The following is a 16,703-nucleotide window of genomic DNA, read 5'->3' as shown; positions in this document are numbered from 1 at the left end:
ACAGACAAACAGTCATTAAATTACCGACTTTTAACTCAATAATTGTATCTCGTACCTCAAAAGTTAAATTACCTTTCACTACATTTACAAACTTTTTTGAATTCATCTTAAAACTTTAAATTCAACATTTAATATACTGCCCTTTGCAATAAATATATATGATATAATTTTAAATATATATATATATATATATAAAAATAATGTTATATGTTTCTTAAACTTTTATTTGTATTCACATAAATAATGTATTTTCTCTATTTCTTTTTAATTGTTGGTTTATGACAAAAAAATTGGTCTTTTATCTTTTATTTTTAAAATTTTAGAAAACAATTATTTATTAATTATACTTTAATTTAATTAATTTGAAGAGAGAGAAAATAGTTTTGATAACAAAAAAAAAGTATAAAAACACATAAATATTAAAATAAAAATCTATAATAATAATTAGTTAAAATTATATTAAAAAAATCAACTATTTCCTTGATTTAAATGGGAAAAAATTATTAAATCTTTATCATTCAAAACAGATTAAATAATTCATAATAATTTATCCACTTGATAAAATAGTAATTTGTACAAATTTGTTAAGTGTAACTCTCACTCCCAAGTGCAAACAAAAAAGTTATGAAGCCCTTAAAACTGTTCTACTATTGAAGTTGGAACATCGCGAATCCCTAACATAGACATAAAAGTAAATTTTACAAATTAAATTAGCATAAAGTCAAATATAAGCTAAAAAGTTACATGACCACCATGCCCTTCTTTTTTAACCAGGCTTGATCTTGTCCCTGGTGGGTCAAAGATTGTTGATTTTTATGAAGTTACAAGTTGAGGTTAAGTTGATTAATGATATCATTATTACAAGAGTTATTTATTTAAAAGTTCAGTTTGATAATATTTTTTTACTGATGATTAAATAATTTAAAGTATTAGTATAATGAGATTTTAATATTAAAACTGTAAAGATTTTAAAATTAATGTAACACCGTAAAATTTCCACAATATTAAATTAAAACTTATATAATAACTCTTATTATAGAGATTATGTTATATACATAATCAATAATTAATTATATATAATTATATATAATTTATAATTTTTTTAGTAAGCACTAATATTTTATTAATATACTTTTTAAATTATAATAAAATAAATAGTTAAAATAATATATATATATATATATATATACATATCGTCTATAACTGTCAATAACACGGGTGATTACCAGACTTCTAAATCAGGTCATTACTCTCCATTTAATGATCAAGACAGTTTAATCAATACGCCTTAAATAATGAATGACTATTTATGAAATTGTGAAAAATAGTTACATGACTAATCCAAAATACTTATAACAGTCCATTTAAATTATATCACCTGACCAACCTATAAATATTCACTCTACAGAAAATACAATCTATCTAATCTCATATCTTAACTCTCATATTACTAAGAACTTGTTATTCTTGTTCTCTTATTTATTAACTTAAGCATCGGATAATCTTATTTAGATGAACCTCCATTTCGTCGCGAAAACCAGTTGAAAGTTCACTTTCGAAGAACGCCTGACTCCCACCATGTTTCACTCCAAAACTATTTTTTGGTAGGAATAATACATTAAATTAAATTACTTAATTTAAATTTGATATACTGTAAACTAATTTATTTTAATATGTTGCTATTTTGAAATATAGTTTTTCTATTTATTAATATTTAAAAAATAATAATTTAATTTTAGTTTATATTTATATTCTTAAAATTATTTTTTGCATCAAATTAATTTTAAAATTTACCTTTTTAAGATGTTAATAAAAAAATACATTATAACATCAGTCAAATTACTTGTAAATTTTTTATTTATTTTTCTTCAACTTTTACTCAATTTCTTTAATCTTAAAGAATTCAAATTTTCTTAAAAATTTTGTTGTTCTCCATTCTCCATTAAATTAAAAAAAAAACACAAATCTCATTCCCATTACATATTTTTGGTTTAGTAAATAGAATATATATATATATATATATATAAAAGCACTGAACCAAAAAAGAAAAACAGGAAGATTTACTGCAGTAATTGACTTATCAGAAAACAGAAATCTGGGTTTGGGATGAAAGTAGCTTTTGGCGTTCACACAGAGTCATTTCAAAATGAAAAGAAAGGTGAAAGAATGACAATATAATGCCTGTAGATGCAGAGACACACGTTTCTTCAAAAAAAAAAATCTCATCAATACAAAATATTATTTTAATATGAAATATAATTTTTTACAATATTTTTTATATTTTAAATTCGTGATACTTGCATTATTTAAAATAATGAGAGGGTAAGTGATGACGTGGCCTTTCCCATGACTAATATAAGATGTCTTTGAAACTAGTGATGACATGGCATGGGAATCTTGTTGAGTCTCTGTCAGCACCCTAACCTTTTAACCCAACTAAAATTATATAGTTCGACAGTTACACATTTTAATAAATAGATAAAAATTATTATTTATACTTATTTCTCTCTCACTTTCTTACTTTAATATTTTTTTTTTCTATTTTTCCATGTTTCTGTTTCTCCTGAAATGTTCTTATTATTTATATCCTGAGAAAAAAAACTAGTTATGTAAAAAACTAAAATGACTAAAAGAAGAGGTGTTAATGAGGAAGATTGAAAACTTATCAAGTGTAATGATTTGATGTGATATGAAAATGATGTAATAGGTAAAAACAAAAAAGTGTAACTATCAGAGTTAATTTTATTCAAAAAAATGCAAAGTCTGTACCTGCGAATTGAGTGAACTTATTATGTATAGAGGATAGGGAACAGTATCACTAATGATGCCAATTAAATGCTCATCTTCACCTAATTTACTTTTACTTGTTACATAAAATAAAATAAAAATATTTATTTTATAAAATTAAATTAAACTTAAAATTTATACATTTTTTTTCTTTCTTATTTATGCACTATTAATTTATTTTTTTTAAATCCTTTTACATAGAATTCCAAATGAACAGCATACACTGTAGAGGGTGAAAAATTGGTCCATGCATGCAGTGTGGTTGATGGGAGATAACATAACTGGGTCCCAAAAAAAAAAGGAATAATTCCCCAAAATTCTCACATGATATTTGTATTATTTGATGTTCATTCTCTCACTATTGTAGAAGTAGATTTTTTTGAGAAGAAAATGTTGAAAGGGACCCATGATGGTTTGGATGGGAAATGGTGTTTTGGGAAAGAACATGAAAAAGTGTGTCAAAGGGAAATGTGGATGGCTGAGAGGGGCCAAGGTTTTCCCAAAAAGGGAAACCCAAATGCACATCACTATTCATGCAATTTTGTTTGTTTTTCAGCTCCATCACAAATTTTTAAACACAGCAAACTTTCATATACTCATCACCACACACCCTTCCATGCACTTTAATTCATTCATAATTATGTTCATTAAAGATAAAACACAAGACCACAGTAATACATAACTAATCTACACTGTCATTTTTCACCACAAAGTTTGAGATAATTATATTCAGTTCAAGTATATATAGTTATTTCAGAAAGTGGATTTTATATGAATAACAATACATAGTTTTATTTTTTTTAAAGATTAAATATATTTTTGTTCTTGTACTTAACTATGATAGGAATAGAATTGTGTGAAGCCTAAATAATGTGTGATGAATGGTTTAAAGGGAAGTACTTAACATGCATAAAAGGGAGCAATAATAATTAATTGGCACCAAGCATACTCTAGCTAAAGCAGAATAATGATGAAGTGATAGAAGATACTAAGAAAGATGAAAGTATGGTGTATATTAAAATCATGGATTTTCACGTGCGACTTAACTGTGCACAATTATAATGAATGTGGCACCAAATTCATACTAATCTCACTCCAAACAAATTTGTGGGCCAAATTCAACTCACTCATTGTTTTCTACTTTGCTATCTTCACAAGCAACTATCATATTTTTAGGGATTACAGTTCATTAATAGAATTAGGTAGAGCTACACGATATTAAATTTTCTAACTATATTTTTAAAAAACTAAATATATGTATCTCGATCCATCTTTGTGCAAACAATATTTTTCATATCAGTATATATTTATTTCCTGAAAAAGAAGGGGACAAATCATCCCCAAAAAATATTTATTTATCTAGTACTTTTCTTAGTTTACTTTGCACTTTGATTAACTATATAGATTTGATTAAAATTGTTATGTGTTTCAATTATAAAACTTTTAAAATACATGGCATAATATTATGGTTGAACATTCATTAAATATTATAATAGATTTCAAGAACAAATTCATAAACTTCTAAAGTCTTGGTTGCTATTAGCCAAAGTTTGTGAAAATGATACATTACAATATATAGTTGTAATTGTAAAATTAAAATTGATGGTATAAATTGTCATGCTTTTTTTTTATCTCAGCACTAAAGTCTTAAAAAATCCAAATTTTCTTAGGTATTTTAATTAACCATCGCGATAGGTTTGATCTTTCATATAAACATTGTTTTTATCTGATAGTTCTAATAAAAAAAAACTAAAATGTAATAAGAAAAAAAATGATTAGAGAAACTCAAATTAATTGAATAAATTAATAGAAAATTATTATTAGCTAGATAAAATAATCACGTATTAGTATTATTTTAACTTGTACAATGTGTAAGATATCATTTAATTTATATAACGAAAATTTATAAAAAAAAATATTTTTCAAATATATGATAATTATTTTTATCAATATCATAATATTGATAAAAATTAAATATTTTTAAATATATAAAAATAAATAAATTTATTAAAAATTATTTATGTTAAGATATAAGGTTATTTTTAATTGTTTGTAATTTTGAAAATTATTAAAAGAATAAAAGTAATAATAAAAATGATAAAATACATAATTAAGAAAATCAATTTGAAAAATAAAATAAAATGGAGAAGATATAAAAACTATTTCTGGTTTCCTTTTATTCAATTTCTTTCGAAAATTGGATTTGAAAATATAATATCAAAAGCTCTCAACCATGCACCCGATATAGGCTCTTAGAGATGTTTTAGTTTTATTAAAAATCTAAAAAAATAGGTATTACTTTGGGAAATAATTTAAAAATTTAATTTCATTAAAAAATTACAAATAAATTTTATTGGTGAGTGTAGGATCAAGTAGGTCAAATAAATAACGTTTATAAAAGTATTCATAATCGCAAGGTTATCATATGGGCAATAAGAATCAGACTTTTGATCTTGTGAGAGACGAGCTTGTTCATTACCAAATGAACTTACACATAAAGACGAAATATTTCAAAAAAAATGGAAAACAGTTATTTGTCTCGCATAAAACAAAATGAAAATAAAAAAATAAAAAACTTATCTATGGAAGAGTTTGAAATGTACATATCTCAGTTGCCAGAATATGCCAAACATATTAAAAAGAATCTTTGATTTTTGTATAGATTTTTTGTATAATACGTTATTCTCATGACCAGGTAAAACAAACTCTGTAAGATTATCGAATATTCCGCTAAAAAACTAATTATTAATTAAGCCTATAGTTCTGTGAATTTATTTTCAATCTTACAAAATTCATTTATATAATGATATTTTTATATAATATGAAATGTTTTTAGTTGATACGATCTCTAATATATTTTTATATTTTTTAATGTGTAAGATTATATATTATTTTATACTTCAATAATAATTTGATAATTAATGTCTTATTAATAAATTTTCGTTAATATTTGAAGTATTATCCGTTTTGAAACGTTTTAAAGTATGAGTGCTCTGTAATAATTTTATTTTTTAAAATATATCGACGGATTAAGAAAATATATAAATTATGATTGATTTTTGTGATATATATTAACACTAAAGAATATAAATATTAAAAATATTTTGATGGGTGAAATTGAAATTGTTGTGGAAGAATCAAAGGAAACACAGTGTGTGGGAAAAAGAAAGAAGGAAAACAGCCACCAATATTCCCGCTTTATTGATAGGCCGACAATAGGACAAAAATTAACAAAATTCTGTCATGATCTTCTTAAAAACATATATTAGCGGATTAAGAAAATAAAGTGTTTTTAAATCATGACTAATTCCCAGTCTTAAGCAATGTAAAGTTTTCAGATGTAGTGAAAAAGTGTTTTTCTCACAGCAATGTTTCAAAATCAAATTTACAAAAATATCATAAAGTTATCACAACTAATTGGATATGAATACTTGAGAAATCATCACGAATAGCCTAAATAAAAAGTGGTAGATAAAATATATTTGTTTTCGTTTTGTTTATGATGTTTTGCTTTTGAAGTAATGATGTTAACCAAAATCCATGGAAAATGTGGTGTGGAATCTTAGTTGCTCCTCCTCGGTACCATAATAATATGATGTTCACGCAGTGTGTTCCCGAACTGTTCTACATTGTTTCCAAGTATTGTAATATAAAAACTGATTCATGAACACTGGTTGTTTAACTAACAACAGATTTTGTCCCACCATGTCATATTCAACTTCTGATTAACATTTAATCATGTGATTAGTAAGGTGATGCCACGTCACCATTTCCTGCATCAACCAATTTTAAACTTGGTGGGTCAGATCCATGTAGAGTCAACCGATTTTAATGGCTTTAACTATATTTTAACAATAGATTTTGGAGAAGATGTTAGTCAATTTGTGACCTTATTTTAATACCACTTTTTTGTTTACTGTTATTACTATAATATATATTGCTCTAACAAAGTGTGAACTCATTAAACTTGCTTCCATTTATGAATAAGGTCATCAAGTGATACAAAATTTAGTTGAATATATTTGTCCTTATAGTTATTGTTTTTGAAACTCACGATAGTTTTTTTTATTTTATTCTGGTTTAATCCCAACTCTCACATAAGTGAATTCATTATTTGAGAAAGAGGTTTAAGGGTTATAAATTAACATCTCCTTCTTTACTATTAAATATTTCAATTTATAATATCTACTTCCATAATAATAAAAGTGGGTTGTTTCAGCGGTGTTCGGAGATTAGGCTAAATTGGCCGAACTTCGTTAACAATTGTTTGGTGTATTTATTCAATATTATTTGTCGGATAACTCTTTTAGGGTTCTGTTTTAGTGGAAAAATTACCCGTTTTTTTCAACAAGTATCACTTTAATTAACTCTTCAAGTTAAATATAATTTAAAAATTAAATTGTGATAAAACTTTCAAATCAATGGAGTTGTTGATTCTAATAACTTTAGTTAATTAACATCAAAAATTTGAATTATCCTTAATTTATGTTTTACACATGTGGTTGACATTATTAAACTAAAAAAATTATGTTTAAGGAATTTGAAATTGTTCGTGTTGTGTTAATTAGTTAACATGATTAAGTTACTAAAGTTTATTCCAAATGATAATAATTCATGTTTTTTATGTAATGTAAGAACAATAATAACAAATTGTTTTTTAAATGATCTATTGTTCTCAATAGATATACTACTTCCAGTGATTGATTATAAATAAGAATAAAAAAACTAGTGTTTGATCAGAATTTGAGAAGATCAATCATTTAAAAAATTAAAATTTTTGCAACTACTCATTGTGTATTTGGTAAAATATTTCATCTAGATCATAGATACAACTGATAAATGATGATAAAATCATTTATCTGTATTTGGCAAAGTAGCTCTTTAATAGTATTTTAATTTATTTTAATAAATTACTTATATTAGCGTTTCAAAATAATCTACTTATATTAAATTTATATTTTAACATATTATATACCTCTTAAAATAATTAAATAAAACCGAAATGTCCAATTCTTTTCATAATTACGAATTTTAGATTATTACTTATTGTTATATTTTTGAATTATTTATCTTTTTATTTATATAATTGTTATTTTAAATTATAATGAAGAACAATTTTTTACACAGATATTATTTAAATTTTAATTTATATGTAAAATTAAATTAAATTAACTTAAAAATATAAATTTATAACTATTAAGTTAGTTTATTATTTAATTTTATGAAATACTTTTAGCCTAATTTTTTAACGTCTAACTAATTTTTTCGACTAATTTTACCAGATATAATCACTATAAGAGGATGAGTTATGATATTGGAATAATTTATTTAAATACATATTTTAGTTATGTTTATTAATTAAAAGTGTTTTTTTTTTAAATTACAAACTAAATAGAGTTAAATGCACACCCCCATTAATTGGATCATTGATTGTTGTTGCTGTTCTCAAGGCCTGAACCTGTCGTCAACTTCTTGGCCCAATAGTGATTTCAGCTGTGGACCCACAGGTCCACTTCAAAGTTCTACACATTTCCAATTAATTATTATTATTTTTTTATTATTTTAAAATCAAGTTTGATGTAAAAGTAAATTGTTTCCCTTCTATTTCAGTTTAATACAAGTTTTAAACTTGTTTAATACTCTTTGATTTAACATTTTATTTTAATTTTGCAAACAATCATCTCTTCATAAATGCTGAAACCAACATTAAATATATTAAAAAATATTATTAGGGATGGGGTAGCTTCGTCATCAAATACATTCTTTTTTAAACTTTTTTTTAGAGCGAAATCAATGATTAAGAGAATAAATTTATTTTGTGTTATTTTTTCACGTGCAAAGTAGGATGATGCAATACACATGTAGAATGAAGAAGAGTTGTTGATGCTACTTTGTGATCAATATATAATGAACTGCAGTAACTGTATATAGAAATTAAATATATTAAAATTAAGATTAGTTTGAATATATTATTTGACAATAAAATATTAGTGAAGAGGAGGGATTGTGTGTGAATGTTGAAAGGTAAAGATATTAAACTCATAAGTAGAAGTCTTAATGATATTATTAGTGGGATTTTGTTTGAGATTTTTTTTTTTTTTTGTAATTTTGTCAACATTTGGCTCTAAAAAAGTAACGGTAAATCGATTAGCAAAGGTGTTTATAAATTTTCAATGATAACTATTGGGACTTAAAAATTACTTTTTAAAATAAAATAAGATCAATACTACTTGAACTAAAGAATTTGTTAACCGAAAGTCTTATAAAAGAAGATTTTGGACATTAAACTCCTTTTTTTTCTTTTCTTTCTAAGACAACGCTTTAACTGTATGTACGAAGGGGGGGTGCGTAGGCAAGAAGGGAAAGTGTAAATAGCAAATTAATAAAACATACATTATGTCAATTTTTTTATAATTTTACTCAATCACAACTTCTCTCTCTCTATATATATATAATTTTTTTTTTAATTTTATGATAATTGTCTTAAAATATTATTCATTATTAGTCGATAACTAAAAACCCGTAATTATACATGTCTATTAAAATCCCTTTATGAACTCAAATTTATAATTTGAGTTCAAAATAACGTGTTTATTTTAGAATTTGTTCACAATGTTTTTTTTATCAGAAGACGTTTGTTTTATATTTGGTTATTTTTGTCATGATAATTTAAAAACAAGAACAAACACTCTTGATGGGTTAGAGGTTATGAAATATATTTTATTTTTAAAAATATTACATTATGATATTTTAAGTGAATTTTACTCTCACGAGTAAAAGAGAATGATGATTATACTCATAAGGTAAATTCATTAAATTATAAGAACGAGAGAGAATGATAAACCTACAATAAATTATTGGTCTACCAAACACCATGTGATTAATAATGATCAAAATACTTTAATTATAAAATAGAAAAATGTAAAATAATGACTAGCCTTAATATTGTACCAAGACCCAAATATTAAGAATAAACTCAGTAAATATAAAGTACAAAAAGTAAAAGTTTAATAAGGTTGATAAAGTCCAACAAAGACTCAACAAAGACTGTCCGAAAGAATTGAGACCAAACAATTCAAAAAATTCGAGATCTACTGCTTAAAATAACAAACGTCTACTTATCAGAAGAAACCGATAGGTCATGAAAAAGGGATTGATTTGAAGTATCCTAAAACATAAAAGAAGAAGAAAAAAAAAGTATTGAAGTTGTAGTTATTATTATTTTGTTAAAAACAATATAAGAACAACTATATTTTTCTATCTTTTCTTTTACCTTCATTTCTATTTTTAATTAAATTTATTTTCTATTATCGTAAACTATTAAATACTAAACGAAACCTGATGGTAAGTAAAACATTTTTGGGTATAACATTCGAACAATAAAATTATATTCATTTCCCAACCAAAATATATCAATATCATATATATAGTCTAATAACAATAGTATATACTAAATTGACACAATCAAACTTTATTCATAATGAAAACAGACAATAAAGAGAAAAATAAGTTAGTCTTGACTTGGTTACAGGAAGTTCGTGTCAAAATTCTAATTAGTATAATTTGATGTAGTCTTTGCACTCTATTAAGAGGTGGCTTGAGAAAGAGAAAAAAAATATGAAGAATGACTCTTGTGTCTTGAAAAGAACGTAGAGAGAGTTCAAATATTTTAAATTTAAGAGAAATAGTATTTTTTTAATAAATAACCAATGAAATACTTTTATATATAATTTAAAAGTATAATTTTCATTATTCATTCATTTTCAAAACCTTATTATCTAGATACTTCTAAAATTCATCCTTACAATATATCTATATACAATTAAACTTAATTTATGCCGAACCATTGACATACTGTAATTAATTTTATATTATTATTGTGGAATATATATATATATATATATATATATATATTAGTTGCTTAATTTCATAGTAGAAATCATATTATAAAACTCTGGGAATAACAAATAACATTACAAGTGACTAAAATTCAGATAAGAGATTATTTTTACAATTGAATGAAATGGTAAAAACATATGAAAATATTTTAAATTTTGGTCAAAACCTAAAATTATTAAAACAGAGTTTCACATTTTATCTCCCAATAATTATCATTTTAAGAATATTAGAACTTAATTAATTTTGGTAAATTTTACTATCACATTTTTTTCATATATTTTACCACTTAAATTTTGTTTTCACACATCTTTACCATAACATTTTTTAAATTTTACGTATTTTATCACCATGCTAGTAACAGAAAGAAATTGTTTTGCAAAAAAAGAAACTACGTCTTTCATTTATCTAATATCTTATTATACATTTAATACTTAATAAAATACATGAAAGTTAAAACAAATATGATTATAGAATGTGTAAAAAGTTGAAAGATAAAGTTATCGAAATGTCACTTGTGAGAACAAAAACATGAATCACATGTTTTTGAAATAAAATAAAATATAATGTTTAATTTTGAGATGAAAATTGGAAGTATGTATAATGTTATATAAGAAAGTTTATAAAACGAAATTGCAGTTGATTGATTCACAACAATACAAGGGTTTATAGTACATGTTGGATTTCTTTTGTAGCTCGTGAAAAGCCTCAAATGTATCCTCTGCTGCAGTCTGTCAAAGATAGTACTACTTGCTTCAGAAGGATGCATTCTTCTTCATCATAAATCATTTTAAAATCACAAAAAGTGAAAAGGAAAAAAGATAATCTTCCTTCAAGTAACCGGTGATTCCATTGACACTACTACTCTTATAGCACCACTAATTGCACTCAACCTTTCTTCACCCTAATACTGAGTCAGTCAGAGAACTTGGAAATATTAAGTTCTGTATAATCCTTGGAGTTATTTGGAGCTGCAAATATGAGAAACAAAATGTGGCTTTTTCTCTTCCTTGTTTTTATGGAATGCTATCTGGGTATGTCATGTTTCTCCCTTTTTTCACTAGTTTGGTCATCTTTATGTTTCTCTCTTCACGGGAAGCTAAATCTTGCTGTTTCTACTTTCTTCTTTTTTTCATTTTAGATTTTAATCTGGTTGTTGAGTGTCTTGCTATGCAGTGTGCCTGTTTCAGGATCATTTTTTTAGAAAAGGGTCACATTTTCTTAAATCTTTCTCACTTCAAGAGATCTTGGTGATCTTTGTCTCTTCCTAACTAATCAGCAAATCTCATCTTCTTTTCTGTGTACTTTCCATTTTTATCATGGGTTTTGTTACCCTGGTAGGCAAACAAAATAGTGTGACTTACGTTGATTTCATATCTAGAGTGGAAAAAGAGCAATCTTTTGACTCTTAAAACAAATCGGAGAAAACATGCTTAGTACTGTTCCTTGTAATTTTTCTTCTCATGTGTGAGAGAACTAATTAAAAAAAAAAAGTCCAAAACCAAACCACCCAATCACCCCTTTTCACCTTGTATACTTGTAAGCAGGTAAAAGGGATATCATATTTTTTTAATCCTTGGTTGAGTTGCATTTCTTATTATTATCAAGTTCTGATCAATTTTTTCTGCATCCCATTTGAGTCACTATTTGTAACGTTTCTTTTTTCTTGCGTGGGCTTTAAACCCTAAACAATTTTTCTGGTAGTTTTTAGTTTGAAAAGGGAAAGGATAAGAATGAAGGGGTTAAAATTCTTTACTTCCTTCATGCCACAATCTCCAAAAAGTAATCTAAATACTATATGCCTCAGGTGTGTAAAAAGTGATCAGACTACTTTCTTTTATTCACTAGTTATTGTGGACCAGAGGTTGATGCTGCCACATGATTTTCACGAAATTTGGTCATTGGTGGTTTATGTATTTAATAAATAATACTATTATGTTTTTCCTTGTTCCATGACTTTGGAAAAAATATTTAGCCATGGGAAGGGGAATCGTGGTGCAACAGAAGTCAGATGCTGCTATCCCAGTGACAACACTGTCACCACCTGAAGGCAACACTACATTCATCGATGGCACAACTTGGTGTGTGGCTCTTGCTGGTGTTTCCCAAGGTGACCTGCAGAATGCTCTTGATTGGGCTTGTGGACTTGGAATGGCAAATTGCAAAGCCATCCAACAAGGTGGACCATGTTTTGAACCACAAACACTAGTTTCTCATGCATCCTTTGCTTTCAATAGCTACTTTCAGACAAACGGGAATTCCGATATTGCATGCAATTTTGGAGGCACTGCTGCTTTGACCAAACGTAACCCCAGTAAGTTAAAATGCTAATCTCATCAGGTTGATTATGTTCATGTTAACAAATATTTTGGATAAACATGTTTGTGATATTGAACTTTTACCAGTTTTACTGATAATTAGTTTCTGTCTAAAATCTGACTGATAACTTTTAATAGGATTTCCATTCCAACTACTTTTTTTTCATCCACAAAAAGTCATGCTAAGTAAGACATATGGAATTAAGATTCGCTAGCCCCACCATAATTTGTTGATGCTTTATGTGAAGATCACAAGTAACAAACAGTTATATAAGCCTCTTGGATCTTGGGAACTTTGGTACTTTTCCTCTGCCATTTTTGTTTTGATGTCTACTTAGCATCTTTTCACTTTTGGTACCATAGTGATGTAATCTGTAATAATGAATAACCTTACTTGTGTAACTCCTGAATTTCTTGCTGGTTGATGAATATAAATATATTTACATATGCTGATGAATAATGTTAAATATTTATTGAACTTTTTGCTTGAGAATGGTGTGAGGTGCTGAAAAGACAGGTGCTTAACTTAAGCAACTATAATTCCATCCAATCAAATAATTTACTTTTGTTTGTGTGCTATTCTTTTAGAAGATACCAGAACATTTACTTTTGAATAAGCAATTACAATGAGTTGGTGTATGTAGTAAAGTAGGTGCATACTTTGGATTATATTCCTGATGTCATCAAAATGAGTACATATGTTAAGCAGTATTTACTGGATTCCTGAAAATTAAGTGTAGAATATATTTGAATGTTAAAATATGATTAATTTTGAAATGAGTGGAACTTTAATATTAGTGTATGTAGATAATGTTCATACTGAACTTCTCTGTTTCTTTTTTTTCTTCAGGCTATGGAAAATGTGTTTATTCTACATCTGGGTATGTATGAGATCATACCATAACTTGCTAGTTTGTCTAAATTTAGAGAAGCTTGTATGTATTTTATTGAATCATTATTTTGTATTTATTTTCATGTGATAGATCTTTAGTTGCTTCTGCACCACCTTTGTTGAAGAAGCATAGCCAAAGCCTGGTTTGGTCGAAACTGGTTGTCGTGTTACTGGTTTCAAACTTTTGGATGTGACTATGGTCGGCAAAACCGTGGACAAAAGGAAAAGGAAATTAGAGGAAGGTTAGGGAATGTAGCTTTGTTAGCATTTTGTAATTGTGTTTTTGTTGCTAAGGTATTCTTAGCTTTCATGTTGGGTCAGAACAAGAATCTCTAATCATGCAAATAATCTCTTTTCTAAGTTTAATTTGTACATTATTCGTTTTCATGTTTTATTTTTTCCTGTGTTTGGTTTATCCAAATTTTTTTTGTTCATTTTAAATAAATTTAAAACTGTAAAGTAGTTGTACTATTTATTTATTGAAAAAAGAGGTAGAACGGTGTTTAGGGAATATAATTGAACACAATTTATGTTAATGTTATAGTGTTTTCAATAAATTTCTTCCATCATCTATTTCTTGTTTGTAGGGAGGAAAAAAAAACAAAGGTATTCATTTTAATTATACTAGCGAAAATATAGACGCTGATGTGATTATGTATCTACATTTTCCTCTCCTACTCAATTTTTATAATAATAAAAATTTAATATACATAAATAATTTTGGATGAATCAAAATTGAAAAACAAAAAATAAAAAATAATATGTAAAAGAAAAATGATAAATTGATTAATCAACATCTTTTTTCTTAATTTTTTGTTGAGTTTTTCTTCTTCGAGTTTTTTTTTCTACTTCCACTGTGACACAATGTTCACGTAAGATTAAGATTCACTTCATGGTAAATACAAAAGAATGATGATTTTACCAAAAAATAAAGTTACTTGAGATGGAGTGAAGAGTGATTGGAAATGGAGTGAAAAGTTATTGAAAATAAAAGTTATTTTATTTGATATGTGAGATTGGGTGTAGGAACCGAATGATGGTGAGGATATGCTCTCTCTTTGTTTATGTTGTTGTCTTAAAATAAAAAATGAAGAGAAAGGTAGGAAGTTAGTTTGTATATAAAAAGGTCTCTTAACATTAATTTTTTTTTTAAATAAAAAAATTATTCATATTAAATGACAAAATATTCCATAATAATAAAATAAAATATATTAAATAAAAGTAGAAGAAAAAAATTAGGTAAAAAAATATTACAAAAAAAGTCCTCTTTATATATATATATAGGTATAGATTATATTTATTATTTTTAATTAAAAAAATAGAACAAAATACTATCATTTTATTTTTTGTTAGAAGAGTAAATGTAAAGGGATACACCATTGCCGTCTCTTCACAACATTGTTTACAAAAACTAGTTAGTTCTAATTTATTAATTCTGAACTACTAAACTAATATATTAATTAGAATTATTTGGTAAATTAATTAGTAAAATAATTAATGAATGGACAAAAATATTAAAAAAAGTATAATTACACATTTTTTATTGTATAAATAAAAAATTATTTACACCCTATTCTAATTGGTCCAATACATGACCCATGAAAATAAACACAATACATGGTTCAAGTACAAGTCTAGTTAAATTCTACTAAAAAATTACCAAACTAGTCCTCTATACAAATTTACAAGACTAAGAAAAAAAAAAAAACTCTTAGAAATGGATGTTATAATTAAAACTTTATCTTCTTCAATCTTCTTAACCCAAAGTTGTGGTAGCTTGATAGTTCTCCATCACATGATCTACTAATAATGCATATTTTCTCAAAAATTAAATAAATTTCATAATAACATGCAAATTTCTTACAACTTGTCTGAGATCGAATATCCTATATTGAATCACTCTTGTCCTCACTTCTTCAAATGTCCAAGAGGGTGAGAACCAATAAAAATACTCTAATGGTCAAGTCAATGAAAGACACTTTTATGGTTTAGTATTAGAATCAAACATAACATCCCCCTTCACCTTGAGGAACCCCTTATATTTATATTGTTCTTATTGGGCTTTATTTGCACAAAATGATTACCTAGGCCCAATGGTTGTTTAACCATGTTTTACAATCCCTAATGAGATTTAATGCTCTTATCCGTTTGTTAGGATGCAGACTCCATTTTGCCATTAGACCGTCCGGTCATTCGGCAACTTGAACGTTACTAGTTTACTGATATTGTTACAAAATGACCTTCACCTTCCTAGTCAAACTTTTGACTCTTGGTCAATTTTATTTGTCGATCCTAGACATAATACATAATATTTATAAATTCAACACATTTAAAAAATAATAATATTAGTTTTAAACAATTTTTTAACATCAAACACTTTGAAACTCAATCTAATGTAATTTAATTGTTTTAGCTGTAATGTTGAGAAGTTTGAAACTCAATCAAATGTAATCTTATATGTAAAAATAAATAAATTAATTTAATTGTAATGAGGAGAAGGGGTGATAATCTCCCTCCCTCCTCCTTTCCAAATATTGTAAATGTTCAATTTTCTGTATAGAAACAAAAAGAGAGGAGTGCACTATGTTTTATGGGTTTTTATATTAAAAATGTTAGCTTAACTATGCAATACTTCAAAATTGTGATAAGTTTGACTTTAATATTTTTAATTTTGTACAACACAATTTTAATCTCTCAGAGAAAAAAACATAGTTTTAGTTTCTCAAATTTAATAGTCAGGAACTAAAAATAGTTTAAAAAAATATTTTTTATTCCAAAAACTTAGACTAAAAATTTAATATATATATATA

At 25.8% G+C, this 16,703-nt stretch overlaps 1 protein-coding gene across 1 annotated transcript; it reads left to right on the top strand.

The window, feature by feature from the left end:
* The first annotated feature begins 11,514 nt into the window (after positions 1-11,514).
* Positions 11,515-14,265, top strand: LOC137812284 (major pollen allergen Ole e 10). Its single transcript, XM_068614213.1, has 4 exons — positions 11,515-11,717; positions 12,659-12,997; positions 13,852-13,882; positions 13,985-14,265. The coding sequence occupies exons 1-4, from the start codon at positions 11,663-11,665 to the stop codon at positions 14,085-14,087; spliced, it is 528 nt and encodes a 175-aa protein (XP_068470314.1). The 5' UTR covers positions 11,515-11,662; the 3' UTR covers positions 14,088-14,265.
* Positions 14,266-16,703: the final 2,438 nt, after the last annotated feature.

Source organism: Phaseolus vulgaris, chromosome 2 (assembly GCF_000499845.2).
Source record: "Phaseolus vulgaris cultivar G19833 chromosome 2, P. vulgaris v2.0, whole genome shotgun sequence".
NCBI lineage: Eukaryota > Viridiplantae > Streptophyta > Magnoliopsida > Fabales > Fabaceae > Phaseolus > Phaseolus vulgaris.
Note: the sequence above shows the minus strand (reverse complement) of the source record. Positions and strands in the feature narration are given on the sequence as shown.

Bases quoted from the DNA above. Each gene is read 5' to 3' on its own strand.
- LOC137812284 (XM_068614213.1), top strand. From the start codon at position 11,663: ATGAGAAACAAAATGTGGCTTTTTCTCTTCCTTGTTTTTATGGAATGC. The intron at 11,718-12,658 runs GTATGTCATGTT...AAAAATATTTAG, and splicing joins TTTTATGGAATGCTATCTGG to CCATGGGAAGGGGAATCGTG. The intron at 12,998-13,851 runs GTAAGTTAAAAT...TTTTTTCTTCAG, and splicing joins TTTGACCAAACGTAACCCCA to GCTATGGAAAATGTGTTTAT.